This window comes from Pseudophryne corroboree, chromosome 1 (assembly GCF_028390025.1).
Source record: "Pseudophryne corroboree isolate aPseCor3 chromosome 1, aPseCor3.hap2, whole genome shotgun sequence".
In the NCBI taxonomy this organism is placed as follows: Eukaryota; Metazoa; Chordata; class Amphibia; order Anura; family Myobatrachidae; genus Pseudophryne; species Pseudophryne corroboree.
Window position 1 is genome coordinate 342,712,632 of NC_086444.1, and position 19,177 is coordinate 342,731,808.

Below are 19,177 nucleotides of genomic sequence, written 5' to 3' on the forward strand. Positions count from 1 at the left end.
AGTCGTCACTCACGGATACGCCATCTCTTTCAAGAAATGTCCCCCTCGACAGTTTTGCTCGACAAATATCCCTCCAGATCCATTGAAAGCAAGAACTCTACATTTGGTGTTACAATCCCTCTTGGACACAGGAGTGATAGTGCCGGTGCCTCTGGCTCAGAGAGGCAGTGGGTACTATTCAACGCTGTTCCTAGTTCCGAAACCAAATGGATCCTCACTGCCCATTCTCAACCTCAAGTCTTTGAACAAATTTGTGAAGGTTTCCAAATTCCGTATGGAAACTCTTCACTCTATTGTTCTGGCCTTGGAACCCAAGGACTATATGGTATCCCTGGACATACAGGATGCTTACCTACATATACCTATTGCCATGTCGCATCAGCAATATCTGCGGTTTGCTATTGGCAACCTACATTATCAATTCCAGGCCTTGCCTTTTGGACTGACCATGGCTCCACGAATCTTTACCAAGGTCACGGCGGTCATGACGGCCCTTCTCCGCCGTCAGGGTATCAGGATCCTGCCGTATCTGGACGACTTGTTGATCCTGGCGAACTCCCCAGAGGTTCTCCTCCGTCATCTGGAACTGACGGTCCAATTCCTGCAAGCCCACGGGTGGCTCATCAACTGGAAGAAGTCCTCAATGGTCCCTGTTCAGAGCATAGTGCACCTGGGGGCGTTACTGGACACACACAACCAACGGTTGTTATTGTCTCCGGAGAAGGTCCTAATATTTCAGAACAGGATAAGATGCTTCCTATCTCACCCACGGGTGTCGATACACTCGGCGATGCAAGTACTAGACCACATGGTATCGGCTTTCGACATGGTAGAGTACGCTCAATGTCATTCTCGCCCTCTGCAGCGGTTAATCCTTTCCAAGTGGGACGGCTTGCCTCTCCGGATCAGGTCTCACATGATTTCCTTGGCTCCGGAAGTTCGTCTGTCTCTGAGCTGGTGGCTCCAGGACCAACGATTGAGCAGGGGTCGTCCCTTCTGGATCTCCAACTGGGTCCTCCTAATGACAAATGCCAGTCTGCGGGGATGGGGCGCGGTGTTGGAGCAACACTCTCTTCAGGGTCGGTGGACCAGAGAGGAATCTCTCCTTCCGATAAACGTTCTGGAGTTGCGGGCAGTGTTCATTGCTCTGAAACTGGCCCTGCCTCTGGCACAGAACAGGCCTGTTCAAGTACAACCAGTACAACAAGTATAGTCGGACAACGCCACCACGGTGGTGTACATAAATCATCAAGGCGGCACCCTTTGCCACATGGCAATGATGGAAGTGTCAAATATTCTTCAATGGGCGGAACGCCATCGGCCAGCCATATCGGCAGTGTTCATTCTGGGGGTCCTCAACTGGGAAGCAGACTTCGTCAGTCATCAGGACGTACAAGCCAAAGAGTGGAGTCTTCATCTGAAAGTCTTTCAACTCCTAGTGGACAAGAGAGGCCTACCAGATGTAGACCTGATGGCGTCTCGACACAATCACAAGGTTCTGGTGTTCGGAGCAAGGACAAGGGATCCCCAAGCAGCGTTCGTGGATGCGCTGGCAATTCCATGGATCTTTTGGCTCCCGTATGTGTTCCATCCGGTGTCACTCCTGCCCAAGGTAATAAGGAAGTTCAAGCAAGAAGGAGGAATACTACTTCTAGTCGCTCCAGCATGGCCCAGACGGCATTGGTACACAGACCTGCAGGGTCTCTCGATAGAGCGTCCTCTTCTACTTCCGCAGTGCCCAGACCTCCTCGTTCAGTGCCCTTGTGTCTACCAGGATCTGGCCCGACTGGCTTTGACGGCGTGGCTCTTGAAGCTTCAGTCCTGAGGGACAAAGGATTTTCTGAGGCGGTCATTCAAACTATGTTGAAAGCCCGTAAACAGGCTTCGGCTCGGATTTATTATAGGGTCTGGAATTCTTACTTCACCTGGTGTGCGGCTAAGAATTATGATGCATACAAGTTCAGTACTGCCAAACTTTTGGCCTTTCTGCAACAGGGCCTGGACTTAGGCCTTCGTCTGGCCTCCCTCAAGGTTCATATTTCAGCCTTGTTGGTATGGTTTCAGAGAAAAATTGCGACTCTACCTGACGTTCATACTTTCACTCAGGGTGTTTTACGGCTTCAACCTTCCTATGTCCCTCCTGTGGCTCCTTGGGATTTGTCGGTTGTTCTGGATGCCCTACAAGAGTCTCCGTTTGAACTTCTTGAGTGTGTGGACCTTAAATGGCTTACACTTAAGGTCTTGTTTTTGCTGGCTATTGCCTCTGCTAGAAGAGTTTCAGACTTGGGTACCTTATCCTGTCAGTCGCCCTTTCTGATTTTTCACCGTGACCGTGCGGTGCTTAGAACTCGCCCTGGTTATCTGGCTAAGGTGGTGTCGTCTTTCAACCTTAACCAAGAGATTGTGGTCCCGGCCTTTATCTCTCCTGGTTTGTCCTCCAAAAAGCGGTCTTTGGATGTGGTACGGGCTCTCCGTATATATGTGAAGAGAACCGCCTCTCTTAGGAGATCTGATTCTCTCTTTTTCCTTTTTGGTTTTCACAAACGTGGCTGGCCTGCGACTAAGCAAACCTTGGCCACATGGATTAGAATGGTGATTGCACAAGCTTATGCGCAGGCTGGACTTCCAGGTCCTGCTACTATCAAGGCCCATTCTACTCGGTCTGTTGGATCTTCTTGGGCGGCCCGCCATGGCGCGTCCCTAGAACAATTGTGCAAGGCGGCTACGTGGTCCTCAGTGAACACGTTCATTAGGTTCTATGCCTTTGATACTTCCACCTCCCAGGATGCTTCCTTTGGACGCCGGATTCTTGTACCCGCTACAGTGCGTCCCCTCCCTTGAGTAACTGCTTTACGACATCCCCGATGTCCCCAATTGTGTGTCTCTTGTCTTTTTTAGTTATATGCAGTTTTTACAGGTTTCTCTCATATCTGAAATGTTTGAGTCCCAGAAGTATTTTGGAATTTGGATTTTTGGAATATTTGCATATAATAATGTAAACAAAATCTTGGGGATGGGCCCCAACTCTAAACACAACATGCATTTATTTTCTATATACAACTTATGCACATAGGGGCTGATTCAGAAATAGACGCAGATCTCTGTATACGCATCCAGATCTGCGTCCATCTCCCCACATGCTGGGGGCTGCCCAGCACAGGGCAAGGCTGCCCAGCATGTGTGAGGCTGCCTCCCGATGCGTCCGCAATCAGATTGCTGACACTTCAGAAAGTAAGGTTGACCCCTGGTGTCAGGCAGTCGACCAACATTTTTTTTCGTAGCGGCTGCATGTGACATCACGCAGCTGCCCCGAAAACGGCCCTGTACTGCCCCATTCGGCCTACCCCCCCCCCCCCCCCCAAAAAAAAAAACGTCCGCCGCTGTCAACCACACTACCACCGTGCGGCCACAATGTATAAGGTTACACATGCGCACTGCAGCCAATGCGCGTGCGCGGACCAGATGGACGCGTGGCTGCGTCCATCTCAGAATCAGACCCATAGCCCGAAGATCATTTTATACAATGGGCCAGTTGTAATGACGCTCGAGATCACCGGAGGTGCAAGATGCAGGCTGATCTCTGACGTTTTTTTAAAGCGGCATTCACTTACAAAGCAAAACTATGCCTTGTAAGTGATTCCCCCTTTAAAAAAAGTGTTGAGATCTGTCAGCATGTCGCACCTCTGGCAAATTTTGGGCGTCATCGCATTCAGCTTACAATTAATGTCCAGATTTTGGGAAGCATTCTGTAACATACAGATGTATCCACATACACCTAGCATTAAACTGCACAAAATAGTCCCATTTAGCCCTCCACTGACTGTGCTTCTTAACCGCATCCCAAAACACTAATCCTAAATATGTAGTACACTATAAGCAAATTAAGGAAAAAAGTAGCACAGTGAAGGAAAAAGTAGCAAAGTTGAGGTAAAAGAACACAATCCAAGTTAAAGGCAAAAGACATGTCCAATAGGAGTGACCCGTGCCATGCAAACTCTATACCAATACCAATACCAATTCCTTTGCTACAATTTTTTTTATCTTAAGTACACATTAAGCTATTTGCAAACTAAGACACAATTGTTAGGAAAAAATAACGCACAGAAAGAATATGTGAGCAATTCAATTGAGAAAAAAGTGCACAGCACAGTAATCATGCCAAGCAGCTCCCACCATATGGCACAATGGGGGTAATTCCAAGTTGATCGCAGCAGGACATTTTTTAGCAGTTGGGCAAAACCATGTGCACTGCAGGGGGGGGGGGGCAGATATAACATTTGCAGAGAGAGTTAGATTTGGGTGGGTTATTTTGTTTCTGTGCAGGGTAAATACTGGCTGCTTTATTTTTACACTGCAATTTAGATTGCAGATTGAACACACCACACCCAAATCTACGGGGCCCTACTCACTGGCCGACCCGCCGCCGAGCTGCCCGACGGCGGATACGGCCGACGAGCGACCCGGCGGCGGGGGGGGGCAGTGACGGGGGGAGTGAAGTTTCTTCACTCCCCCCGTCACGCGGCTGCATTGAAGTGCAGGCAAATATGGACGAGATCGTCCATATTGGCCTGCATGCACAGCCGACGGGAGACCAGCGATGAACGAGCGCGGGGCCGCGCATCGTTCATCGCTGGAGTCTCCACACTGAAAGATATGAACGAGTTCTCGTTCATTTATGAACGAGATCGTTCATATCTTTCTAAAAATCGGCCAGTGTGTAGGGCCTATAACTCTCTCTGCACATGTTATATCTGCCTCCCCTGCAGTGCACATGGTTTTGCCCAATTGCTAACAAACTTGAAGCTGCGATCAACTCAGAATTACCCCCAATAGGTGTACGTATATGAGGACACATCTGTACTAGTTACAGATCTATCCTTCTGAACAGTTTATCCTCCAAAAGCAATGAGCAAACATTTAATCAGGTTTAGACCAGTTTCTTAGGTGCAATACGGATGTGTCCTCTTACATCCTTGCTGCAGTCACGCTAAACAGCCGTTCAAGACGCGCCATGACTTGGTGGAACTCGGTAGCGCTGAGCATCTTTTTTGCATTTTTGCCACGAAGTAAGGCAATAGGACGTACTAGCAGATCCGGACGATTAAAATGATATGCAGCATGCCTATGTACTGTGTGTAATTGCGGCTGTATCTGCATCCGAAATGCAACGTTACAGTGTTTTCCAGAAAAACACTGTAGCATAGCATTTTGTATTCAGATACAGCCGCAGTCACACAGAATATAGGCATAAAAAACTCAAAAAAGACGCTCAGTGCTTCTGAGTCACGCAGCACTTACGCATTATGTGTAATGCGACTTGTAGCGCACAGAGCAAAGATGTAATAGGACATATCTATATATCTCAATATTACAAATTTCCTGCTTTCAGCTTTTGCTCTATAATACTTCACATTCACCTAATTCACCAATCTTTTGTGTTTATGGCAATAATCCAAAGTCTATCTAATTTCATGTAACCTGAAGCAAACTGTGTAACAAACTGAATGATTAAAATCTGGAAAGAGATTCTAGAAAATCTGGACAAGTAGTATCCTCTCAGAAATAAATGCGGTTACTTGTAATATTAGGTTCATTATAAGGGATATGAGGGGTCATTCCGACCCGTTCACATGCTGCGGTGCGAACGGGTCAGAAATGCGCATGCGCGGCGGCCGCAATGCGCATGCGCGGCGGCCGCAATGCGCATGCGCGGCGTTGCCCGGCGACAGCCATCGCCGGGCAACCACCAGAAGAAAGACGAAAGTGACCGCTAGCGCGATCGCAAGAAGATTGACAGCGGGGAGGCGTTCCGGGGCGGATACTCACCGTTTTCCGGGCGTGGAGATCCGAACACAGGCGTGTCCAGCCGTTTGGAGGGCGGTTGTCTGACGTCAATTCTGGGACCTTCATCGTTGGATCCATCGCACAGGGTAAGTAACTACAGGGCTAGTCTTTTTCTGCTTAAAACTTTTTTAGCATAGGGCTGCACAAGCGATCGCAGCCCTGCTATGCTAAAATCCACTCCCCCATAGGCGGCATCTAGTTGATCGCACGAGCAGCAAAAAGTTGCTACGTGCGATCAACTCGGAGTGACCCCTATGGTGCATATTAATGTTCCTGAATGCTTTCTTAAAATATTCATACTAATCACCTTTTGAAGAAATAATCCTATCAAACAACATGTTTTGGCTGTGAGGTCCCTCCTTTAAGTAGAAAGGACAGTCATAGGTGTGCGCAGGGGGGGTGCCTGGTGCGCACAGGCACCCCCTAATGTCTGGCACCCCGATCTCACATGCCTGATGCAATGATCGCCGAGCAGGCTGATTACTGTACCCTCTGCACTGCACCCTGTCAGGACTGCATTACTGACCGGACGCCTGGGTTAATCAAGGGTGCCACTGCCACCGGCTTTCATACTCCCTGCTCCACCTCCATGTACAAAAACATGCTCGCACGCCCACCTGCCACACCCGCCACATGCCCACCTCTCTCCTTCTATGCTATGCCAACGCCAGCCACTGATGAGGATCAGCATGTAGCCAGCGTTCCTCTTAGGAAGACAATTTCAATACTGGCAGGTGGTCTGCAGCAACATTGACACGTCACTCGTTTTCCAGCAGCAGCAGCAGCAGTACTAGTCTGCGACTGTCAGTGTCAGTGACTGACTTACTTGTAAGTAAGCTGCTGCAGCTTGCAGGGGAAAGAGAGGGGGAGCCAGACCAGGCTGAGGAGGAGCACTGTAATTGCAGTGAGTGCCATCAGGGGAGTTTGTTTGGTGCACACCACAACATCTGACAATGTATCTGCTTTATTAGGATTGGTACAAGGGTGGATATTTTATATTGTGTTGACCGTCAATAGATGGTGCTAGACACGCCCAAAAGGCGGTGCTAGACACACCCCTTCGATGGTGCACCCCCTAATAAAATGTGCTGCGCACGCCTATGAGGACAGTAAGACCGTACCAAACCTCCAGGCTCAGTGTTTGGTGCACCTGTATGTTACTAAGTCTTTGTGACGCTGGATCTTCTTGCATGTTATCTCCCTGCCCTGACTGTGGCTTCGGACTTTTCTCTTGTATGCTAAATTCTTCTATGTTTTTGTTTTTATTTTATGCTATCTGTGTATACATACTGTCACATTGTTTTCACCTTTATTTGTTAAATAGCTTGCTAATAGTTACTTATTTGCAGGTCCCCTTAAAACAGTTGAAGAAGCGTATGCGAAACACAAGCATGGAAATAAAAAAGTAAGTACAGCAATTATTGAAATGTTTTTTTTTTTTATTCTTGGTATACATATTTCCTCTGTGCCCTGTTTTTATTTTGGTTATAAAGCCTGCTTTTGCATTAAATGTTCGCAATTTTTGAAGGGTTTTAAATTACAGCTTAAAATTTTTAACCTGTAATGAAATTGTATGCTGAGCCTTTCTTTTAGGTCACAAGATTTCTTCTAAATAAGCAAAATAACAGCAGGAAATAGCATGTAATGGAAGATATATAACGTCCTAGTGGATACTGGGGAATAGTATATGACCATGGGGTATAGATCGATTCCACTGGAGCCTGGCACTTTAAGAAATGAATAGTGTGTGCTGGCTGCTCCCCTCTATGCCCCTTCACCAGACTCAGTTTAGAAAATGTGCCCAAGGAGCCGGGTGCATTCTATTGCTCTCCAGAGAGCTTTCTTCAGTAATGTATTTTAGTTTGTTATTTTCAGGCAGCACTGGTTGGCAACCAGTCTGCCTGCATCGTGGGACTTAAGTGGGGGACCAAACCAGCTTCCTAAGAGTTAATGGTTTGTAATCCCAGCTGACAGGACACTGAGCTCCTGAGGTGATGTTTCTCACACTCCCAGAGGCTGAGCCCACGCCGGCAGCATGCTTCCACCCCTTAACAGATGCCGAAGACAGACGAGCTGCGGTGAGTATTACACTGGGGACCCGGTTAGCGTGTCCCCAGTGCAAGATGGCAGCATAAAGGGACAGTGATCACACGGCTACGGCCTCGGTGCCCACTGGAAACCCAGACTGGCAACTTGGTAAACAGGGGCTGCGGGCTCTTGGTTTACACTTTAATGGATAAACGGCAGTATAAAGAAAGTACAGGGGCCGCGCGCCATTAAGGGGACGGGGCTTTCCGGAGAGCGGGACCAGAGGCTAAACGGCGCCATTTCCTGCTGCTGCTGCTGATAACAGGCTGCACGCGGGGACAGCTCCTCCAAGACCCACTGACTCACCACTGTAACTGGTACCAGGGGGTTATAGTGAAAGGGAGAGGTCATAAACAGAGATACTGTCTCTGTGTACATAATTACACATTAAGGACACCCAGCAGGGCGCTGCTCAGTCTGGGGTGTAGTGTGCTGGTTCCCATAACTCTCTGTGTCACTCCATTCAGGGTAGTTTGGGTTAGTTTGCATATATCACTAATACTGCTGTGTTTTTCATACTAATCTATGTTATTTCTGCTCAAGCATGTCTGCAAATAAGTCTGTGTGTACCTTATGTAAGGCTAGGTTTACACCTTCCTCACAGGGGTCTCTTATGTGTACCCAATGCTCAATTCCTTCACAAGTTAGAAATGTGCAGGAACCTGAATGGATGGAATCATTTAAGACTATGATTTCAAATATTAATTCAGAGGTAGTTACAGGGGATCCGGTCTGAAGATCGACACTGTCTCGGTCGACAATGTTTAGGTCGACCACTATAGGTCGACAGTCACTAGGTCGACATGGATGGAAGGTCGACAGGGGTTCTAGGTCGACATGTGCTAGGTCGACAGGTCTAAAGGTCGACATGAGTTTTTCACTTTTTTTTTTTCTTTTATTGAATTTTTTCATACTTAACGATCCACGTGGACTACGATTGGAACGGTAATCTGTGCCGAGCGAAGCGGTAGCGGAGCGAAGGCACCATACCCGAAGCATGGCGAGCGAACGCGGTGCACTAATTTGGGATCCCGGTCACTCTAGGAAGAAAACGACACAATTTTTTTTTAAATCCTCATGTCGACCTTTATACCTGTCGACCTAGCACATGTCGACCTAGAAACCCTGTCGACCTTCCATCCATGTCGACCTAGTGACTGTCGACCTATAGTGGTCGACCTAAACATTGTCGACCTAGATACTGTCGATTTGATGAACCACACCCAGTTACAGCTAAGCATGAAAGACAGACCCTGAAACAAACTATGGACACGTATAGAATGTAAGCTCTCACGAGCAGGGCCCTCTTCCCTCATGTGCTTATCCTTTTTCTTACTTTAATAATCTTCAACTGCACCAAATCCCGCAGTCTTCTGCCACCTGATACTTATTCCAGTGTCATCTGCTGATGTAACTATGTTTATTTACCCTGTACTTGTCCTATACTGTCATCAACTGTAAGTTGCTGTTTTCCTGTTTGATTATTTATGTACTCTGTAACTGGGTGCTGCGGAACCCTTGTGACACCATATAAATAAAGGATAATAATAATAATAATAATTTATGGTTGCTGCTGCAGACCACAGGCAGGCTCCCCAGCCCCCCTGTTGGTCTCTCACAAACTCACTCTCCCACAATTATTGCAATCTGACTCTGATTCTAAATTGCCAGAGTTGGACGAAGGAGAGGCTGAGGTGGACGAGGATAATTCCCTGTCCCCGGGAGTTGAGGCCCTCAATTATGTCATTAGAGGGGTGCTCAGTATCCCTGATAAGGAGGAAGAACAGGCAAAGGAATTGTATTTTAATGTGAAACTGAAGTCCTCTGCAACCTTCCCGGTCTCTGAAGAATTAGATTCCCTGGCTAAAGCAGCATGGATTAACCCTGCCAAAAAATGTATTACCCCTAAACGGGTATTAAATTCTTTCCCTACAGAGGATAGGAAAGTCTGGGAAACCCCACCAGGCTTTCACGTAAAATTCTTGTACTTGTTCCTGGGGCTGTTTCCCTTAAAAACCCAGCTGATCGCAAAATTGAAACCGCTCTTAAGTCAATTTATTCTGCAGCAGGTGCAGCCCAACACCTTACCATAGCATGCGGCTGGATTTATAGAGCCATGGTAAAATAGTCTGATGATATTTTGAAAGGTTTGCTCACACTACCTCAAGAAGCGATAGTTACGTTACTACAACACATCCAAGATGCTGCAGACTTTAGGCTGTTGAGAACTTAATATCATTAACGGCTGTACTACTGCTATGGCGGTATCGGCTCGGTAGCCCTGTGGTTAGCAGATGCTGATTCCAAAAAAGGGTTTAAAAACCTTCCTTTTACAGGTGATGCCTTGTTTGGGGAAGAACTGAACAAGGGGATATCTCAGGCAACTGCAGGTAAATTTACATATCTGCTCTGCCACCTGCTAGACGTCCCTATCCTGGGCGCTCGCTGCAGTCCTTTCGTGTGGCCAGATATAGAGACAGAGCCAGAGGTGCCTCCAATGCTGCTAGAGGAACATGCAGTAAGTCCCGTAAACCAGCGGCTGCTGGAAATTCGGACCAGGCCTCAGGATCCTCTTCCACGAAGCCCTCCGTGTGACGGTTGGGCCCAGCAGCAAGGCGACTTTCAGGTAGGTGCTCGCCTTCAACATTAGATAGAATGTATTAAAAAAAAACTTGCATTTATTATATAAAAAAATTAAAAAGCAATTGCAGACAATTAAAAAATATAAATAATAATTAATTTACATATACCCTTTCCTCTGTTAATGTCATAATATGGTAAGCAGCAGATAGTCAATAGTCCTGTTCGAACCTCAAAATAGTGGATAGGTGAGGAACTTCATATACCAAGGATACCGGCTAGAATTCCAGGAACTCCCTCCTCTCTGATTCTTCAGGTCAGGCTTACCTGTTCCAGTGCCTCCTCAGATGCACACAAAGGGGTTTTACTCAAATCTCTTTGTGGTTCCGAAGCTGAAGAGCTCGGTACGGCCTATCTTGAACCTCAAATCCCTGAACCCGTATCTTCGGGTGTTCAAATTCAAGATGGAATCCCTAAGGGCAGTGATAGCGAATCTGGAGGAAGGGGAGTTTCTGGTGTCCCTGGACATAAAGGATGCATACCTGCATATCCTAATTTGGCCCCCTCACCAAGCGTTCCTCAGGTTCGCGATTCTGGACCAACATTTCCAGTTTCAGGCATTACCCTTCGGTCTCTCCACAGCCCCAAGGGTTTTCACAAAGGTCATGGCGGAAATTATGCTGCAGTTGCGCATGAGGGGTGTCCAAATAATTTCGTACCTGGACGATCTCCTGATAAAGGCGGTGTCCATGGAACAGCTACTGCACAGTATCGACTTGACTACCCGTGTGCTTACGGATCATGGATGGATACTCAATTTCTAGAAATCTCAGTTGGAACTGTCTCAGAGAATTCAGTTCCTGGGGATGATCCTGGATATGGTACCTCAGAAGGTTTACCTTCCTCTGGACAAGGCCTCAACTAGTCAGTCTGTGGTCCGGTCGGTGCTGAAACCTTGCTGGGTCTCAATTCTCCTTTGCATCCGCTTGCTGGGCAAGATGGTGGCCTCTTACGAGGCAATACACTGTGGCAGGTTCCATGCGCAACCGTTTTAGCTAGATTTGTTGGACAAATGGTCGGGATCTCACCTGCACATGCATCAGTATATAACCCTATCACCGAAAGCACGGATATTCCTGCTATGGTGGCTACAGGTTCCCCATCTGGTGGAGGGTCGGTGCTTCAACACCAAGTCATGGACACTGTTGACACCAGATGCCAGCCTCCAGGGTTGGGGGTCTGTGACTCAAGGAGCGCAGTTCCAGGGGCCGTGGTCCCTTCAGGAATCTGCTCTTCCGGTCAACGTCCTGGAACACAGGGCAATTTACAATGCTCTAATACAGGCCTCTTCCCTCCTTCAGCATCAGGCCATCCAGGTGCAGTTGGACAACGCCACGGCAGTAGCGCACATCAACTGACAGGGAGGAACCAGAAGCAGGGCCACAAAGCGATAGGTGTCAAGAATACTCTTTCGGGCATCTGCGCAGTGTACATTCGAGGAGTGGATAACTGGGAAGCGGACTCCTAAGCAGTCACGACCTCCATCCGGGGGAATGGGGCCTCCACCCTCAGGTGTTTCAACAACTTGTTCACTGGTGGGGTTGTCCACAGATAGACCTGATGGCTTTTCATCTCAACAAGAAGCTCCATCGTTACTGCTCCAGAACGAGGGATCCGCAGGCGGAGGCGGTGGACGCCCTGACGTCGCCATGGACTTACCAGTTCGTTTACCTGTTTCCTCCAATTCCTCTGAACCCAAGAGTTCTCAAAAGACTCAAAAAGGAAAGTTCAGGCAATTCTCATTTCTCCTGATTGGCCTCGACGAGCCTGGCATACGGACCTCCAGACCCTGTCGTTGGAGGAACCCTGCCCTCTGCCGCCTCTAAAGGACCTTCTTCAGTAAGGATCGTTCATTTATCCACACTTACAGCGGCTACGTTTGACGACCTGGAAGTTGAGAGGAAAATTTTAACCAGGAAGGGTCTTCCCTCAAAGGTGGTTTCCACTATGGTTCACGCCCATAAGGGGGTTACTTCCAGACATTATCACCGTATTTTGAATTAATATGTTTCTTGGTGTGAGAGTCCAAATGCTGTGGAATTTCATCTGGGCCGATTTCTACTGTTCCTGCAAGCAGGAGTGGATAAGGTCCTACGATTAGGCTCCATCAAGGTTCAGATTTCGTCTCTCTCCATCTTCTTCCAGAAACAGCTAGTGGTACTTCCTGAAGTACAGACCTTTCTTAAGGGGGTGTTGCACATTCAGCCACCCTTTGTTCCTCCCACGGCTCCGTGGGTCCTAATGTGGTGTTGACCTTTCTCCAGTCAGATTGGTTTGAACCCTTGCATAGGGTTGATTTAAAATACCTGATGTGGAAGACTTATGTTTCTGGCCTTGTCCTGTAACATACTTGGTGTTTCGTGAGGATAGGGCGGAGCTCAGAACTTGCCCACAGTTTTTGCCGAAAGTGGTATCGCTTTTTCATGTAAATCAACCAGTTGTGGTTCCAGTCTTACCCGACACTTCAGAGTCTCTGGATGTCGTAAGGGCTTTGAGGATTTACACCAAAAGGATGGTTCGTCACAGGAAGTCTGAGTCGCTTTTCGTCCTTTATAGTGCTAAGAATATTATTCGTCCTGCCTCCAACCAGTCCATTGCTCGTCGGCTCAAATTGACTATCCAACAAGCCTATACTTCGGCTGCTCTAACACTGCCAAGTTCGGTTCAGGCCCACTCCACAAGGTCCGTGGGTTCTTCCTGGGCAGCTGCCCGGGGCGTCTCGGCATTACAGTTGTGCAGTGCAGCAACTTGGTCTGGTGTGAACACCTTTGTTAAGTTCTACAGGTTTGACACCTTGACCAAAGATGACCTTCAGTTCGGTCAGGCGGTTTTGCAGGGGTCTCAGCACTCTCCCACCCGTTCTGGGAGCTTTTGGATGTCTCCATGGTCATATACTATTCTCCAGTATCCACTAGGACATTAGAGAAAATAGGAATTTAATACCTATTGGTAATTCCTTTTCTCGTAGTCCATAGTGGATACTGGGCACCCGACTCAGTGCTTAGTTTTCCTGCTTACCTGGTTGTAAATATTTTTGGTTTGGGCTGCTGTTGCTTCCCTGTTCCATGTTTGGTTAGTGTTGCTATCCTTCTATAGTTAGCATTGCTTTCCTCTGTTCTGGGTAGCTCTGCAATCTTATTGTTTGTGCATTGGTTCGTTACCTCACCGCTTTATGTGTTAGATCCTTCTCTCTAAGTATGTCCGTCTCCTCGGGCACAGTTTCCTTGACTGAGTCTGCTAGGAGGGGCACTATTCATTTCTTAAAGTGCCAGGCTCCAGTGGATCCGATCTATACCCCATGGTCATATATTATTCCCCAGTATCCACTACGGACTACGAGAAAAAGAATTACCGGTAGGTATTAAATTCCTATTTTTTCTGTTTCTGACAGATGTCACCCACTGGGAGAAAAAGAAAAGCAAGTTCATCTTGGAGCGATGGAGAAGGTTTGTTGAAGTAATTGAGTACTGATATAAAGCATGGTTCAGCCCAGATTATGTGATGTATATCATGACAGGATTCAAATGCTCAATTTACTAAACACATAATATAGAAATGCCTGATAATGTTATGTGAGAGTATTAGTTTTAGTATTAAATATCACTTTGAAATCTTTGTAGTCCAAAATAGTCACCCATAAAATATACTGTATTTGCATAACTACTACTACTTCTTCTTTTCTTCTTCTCCTCCTCTTCCTCCTCATCCTCCCCTCCTCCTCCTAATCCCCCCCCCCTCCTCCTCCTCCTCCTCCTCCGTCTTCTTCTTTTTCTTCTTCTTCTTCTTCTTCTTCTTCTTCTCGTCCCCCTCTCTTCCCTCTCCTCCCTTTCTCCTTCCTCTCCTTCTCCTAGAAAATGTCCCTAACGATGTCATGGTATATCTTTCCTAATGTACAAAATGTTTAATTTGTAACAACGTCATCAAGTTTTCTGGGAACCTTTTATCAAATTTGTACACAATTGTAATAATTTCTATGAGAACTTGTTCTAAGGTTTCAGTTCTCTATTTTTAAATTTAATTTAATATTAACATTCCGTGGGCCTTGATTTAGAGGTGCATATTAGTCCATTTTATGGATGGATAGTGCAGTAGGCTACTGTAAATGTCCTTAGGGAGTATTATGAGCGTGCAAGCAGAATAGCAAGCTGTGCAGACTTGAGCGTACACAGATATCCTTAGATTTCAGGCGGATCTCTTGCACCAAGCATTGTGTAAATATGTACTGATAGTGATTATTACAAGTTTTGCAAGCGAATGGATAAGGGCAGTATGGCTACATAGATGTTGTCATCTCTGAATACGAGTAAAGAGCTGCCTGTGATGGGGTCATCTTCATGACTTCAGGAGCGGAAAAGAAGCAAGCAAGACGACACAGAGAGATTGTAGGATGCGCAGTATTCCTGTGAGATGTGTGACAAAATAATGTAGGCAGATTTTGGTGTTAAATGCACCTTTATAGGAAGCACAATTCGTATATCCAACTTCTTGAAAGCGGAGATGTGCTGTATGTGTGTTGCTAAAAAGTGTCAAATAAAATAATAAAATGATTCAATTAGATAATTGAGCACTTATTATTCTTATGCCGTTACCATATGTTAAAAAATAATTTCCTACTTAGTATGACTAGAAAATGATTCCCCATTTTACTAAAGGGGAAAAAAAAAACTATTTCCAAAGAAAACAGGTTTACTCCCTATCTTACAAGTGGAACTGGAAGCCCAAGTCAGAAATCAATCCAAGACTGACCGGCAAAGTGGTAAGGCTACTTTTGTCACTGCAAGTAGGTGCATCTCTTTCTAAAGCTAGGAGAAAAACTTGCGGTTACCTGTGCCATGATGTAAATATAGATTCTGTTGGCAATGATAATCAGACCTTATATTTAACAGTAAAAACTAAGAATAAATAAAATTTTCAGCAGCAGCAGTGTCTATCGCTTATAAGGGGGGCAAACACTGTCACATTATGGCAAACAGTGATGGTCACACTATAACATGGAGTCCTGCCTCCTTGAACCCCCTGATATTGTTAGTTAGCCCCATTTTGGTCAATATTAGACTGAATTCCTCATAGAAATCATGTGGCCCAACGTCACATAACTACATCCTGGCCCAACCATTAGTAATGTTATATCTCTGTTCTTAGCTGACTGTCACAAATGTCGGGTTGGGTAAAATTATATACAGTATAAGACATAGTAATGGTAATATTGAGGGGTGAAGCACATAATTACCTCGGGGAGATGGTAGTATGTCTAGCTTCCAGTTCATAAGTTGGGCCTCCATGGGCATTGTTTCAAAGACAAGTGCAGGCTTCGTATGGGCATTTGTACTGTGCTTATATGATGAACTGTTTTCTTGTGTTGGTAAATACAATAGCTTTGTGCATCACTTTCCTGCATGAGATGATATATGACTAATGCTAGCCATACATCAGACCAACTTTCCTACAACCATCCACCTGACCAACTGTCCAACTTGTCTATCCAACTAAAATACTGCCCCACACACCTAACCAACTTTTTTCATCAGACCAGTCAACCAGCCAACTTTTCATCAGACCAGCCAACTTCTCTCCAACTTGTGATGTCACAGAAGTAGGCGAACAGTGTCTGCCTACTTCTGCAAGTTTTGAATAACATAACACAACACATACTTTCCAAGAAAGTGATGTATCAAAAAGCTATCTGCTACAATGTTTAAATATAACATTTATTTTGTATTCATTAAAAAATATGTATATATTTAAAATTGTGTATATGCCTAAGTGAAATAAAACAAAAATTAAGTGAAGAAGAAATAAAGATGTTTTAAAAAAAACACATGAATTTATCCTCAGATAATCGTCTTTTGATTTATTTGTCAATTTAAATATATAGTATATTGCTATTCTGATATATAAATCTTGTATTCCTTGCCCCAACTCTATGCAAATATTTTGTCTCTTCACTGCAAAATTACCCCTATCCAATTATTAATTCTAGGAAAGGGTGCTAAAACGGGTGTTCAGCAGTCTCATTATAACAGCAAGAATTGTATCAACAATAATCTGATATTGTTACATTTCTTATTGCAACTGTTGCTTATCATGTTGCAGAATTCTTCACCAAGTCAACTGTAGGAACTCGCTTCAGTATAGTCTTGTAGGGGTATGGGACTCAGGGTCCACAGTGTCCAGGTTGACACAGGAAATGGGTCGACACGGCCATTATGTCGACATGAACAAGTTCGACATAGAAAAAGGTCGACATGAGTTTTTAATGTTTTTTTGGTGTAGTTTTCTTCGTAAAGTGACGGGGAACCCCAATTAGTGCACAGTGTCCCCTCGTATGGCTCGCTTTGCTCGCCATGCTTCAGGCAAGGTTACAGTTCCCAGTTGTAGTTCACGTGGATTGTAAAGTATGAAAAAGTTTAAAAATTTTTAAAAAAGTTAAAAACTCATGTTGATCTTGTTCATGTCAACCTAATGGTCGTGACAACCTATTTCCTGTGTCGACCTACTCAATGTCGACCAATAGGTGTCGACATAATGTGTGTCGACCTAGAGTCCGGATACCGTCTTCTAGTCCCAATTATATTGTATGTTTAATATATATCTCTGTCTTTAGAGGAGTCTCAGTTTATTAATAAGCACATGCAAGGAGAACAGGGGCTAATCCCGCTGTTAGCAGGAAGGTACCTCAGGCCAGTATAAAAATATAAGTGCGGGAAGACGCGCCATTACAGGGGGTGGGGCTTCTCAGAGCGGATCCAGCACTCACCAGCGCCATTTTCTCCCTGCAGATCACACAGACAAAAGCTGCCAGGAAGCGCTGCCCTCCACATAACTCCAACTTACCTCTGCGGTACCAGGGTGTTAAAGACAGGGGGGGGAGTGTGTTATATATTTATATATTAACCCATTAAGGTGTTATATCAGCACTGGGCTTATTGTATATTACACTGCCTATTGAAGCGCTGTGTGGCTGGCTTCTTATACTCTGTGACTCTCTGAAAGTACTCTGGTAGAAACTGTGGCTGACATTTTCCTGTGTGTGTGTATGTTGCTATATAGATCACATTATCATGTCTGGGGAATCTGTCTAATGTGCAGCAGAGTGTCTTTCTTCACCTGATGAGTCTATTCCGTGTACGCAGGACTGCTATGTGCTGTCCCAGTCCTCTGAATCTGAACCCCCATAGGTGGATTCCTTAAGGGGAATGATATTTCAGTTTTCATCTCGGATGTCATATAATGAGAAACAAACACAGGTTTTGAGAAATTCTGTAAAGGTGTTGCAATGTTCAGCTCCCAATACCTCATCTAGGTCCCCCCCTATTCACCCAAAGAAGCGTGCTCTTGCCCAGATAATGCAAGTTGGCACGGATACCGACTCTGATACAGGTGACGGTGATATGCAGGGGGGAGGCATCCCTTGCTAAGGGGGTGCAACTTATGATTGAAGCCATCAGGGACATTTTACACATTACTGAGAAAATACCTGAGCAGGTAGAGGAGGCTTATTTTACATACAGTAAGAAAACCTCCCTTACATTCCCTGCATCTAAGGAATTAAACGCATTGTTTGAAAAATCCTGGGAAAACCCAGAGAAAAAATTTCAGATCTCAAAAAGGGTTCTCATTGCTTTTCCTTTCCCTGAGGAGGACAGGAAAAAGTGGGAAAACCCTCCAGTAGTAGACGCTTCTGTATCTAGGTTGTCTAAGAAGGTGGTTTTACCTGTCCCTGAGTCCACCACTTTGAAAGAGCTGGCAGACCGCAAGATTGAGACTACTCTCAAATCACTATACACAGCTAATGGAGTAACTTTAAGACCCACTATTGCTTGTGCATGGATTTCTAAAGTTATAGTAAAGTGGTCAGGCACTTTACTAGAGGAATTAGATTCCATGGATAGAAGTGACATTGAATTGTTTTTACATCATATACAGGATTCTGCGGGCTTCATAGTGGAAGCCATGAAGGACCTTGGACATCTTAATGCGAGGGCTTCTGCCGTGGCTGTCTCGGCACGCAGGGGACTCTGGCTGCGCCAATGGTCAGCGGATGCAGAATCCAAGAAAAGTGTGGAGAACCTACCCTTCACTGGTCAGGCTCTGTTTGGGGAAGCATTAGATGCGTGGATCTCCACGGCCAGCTGCGGGTAAGTCTACCTTTCTTCCCTCTGCAACACCACCGACTAGGAAATCTTATCCTACGTCTGCTATGCAGTCCTTCCGGACCGCGATAGTTAAGAAGTGCAAATCCCCTTCCACTTTCTTTAGAGGAGGTCGGAGGAAATCCAGACAACCTGCACCAACTTCCTCAAGATCCTCGGCATGACGGTGGACCTCCTAGCCTGGAGATAGGGCAGGTGGGAGCAAGACTAAGGAATTTCAGTCACGTCTGGGCGGCATCATGAAGGACCTTGGACATCTTAATGCGAGGGCTTCTGCCGTGGCTGTCTCGGCACGCAGGGGACTCTGGCTGCGCCAATGGTCAGCGGATGCAGAATCCAAGAAAAGTGTGGAGAACCTACCCTTCACTAGTCAGGCTCTGTTTGGGGAAGCATTAGATGCGTGGATCTCCACGGCCAGCTGCTGGTAAGTCTACCTTTCTTCCCTCTGCAAC

The 19,177-nt window shown here is 46.0% G+C and overlaps 1 protein-coding gene across 8 annotated transcripts in view; it reads left to right on the plus strand.

The window, feature by feature from the left end:
- The window catches only part of LOC135069306 (E1A-binding protein p400-like), a 318,615-nt gene that overhangs the window by 100,418 nt on the left and 199,020 nt on the right, over positions 1-19,177 (plus strand). For all 8 annotated transcript variants that reach the window (XM_063964668.1, XM_063964667.1, XM_063964670.1 and 5 more), the window contains 2 exons: positions 7,194-7,249; positions 13,964-14,018. In XM_063964668.1, coding sequence (XP_063820738.1) covers positions 7,194-7,249; positions 13,964-14,018 — 111 coding nt within the window. The remainder of the gene's footprint in view (positions 1-7,193; positions 7,250-13,963; positions 14,019-19,177) is intronic.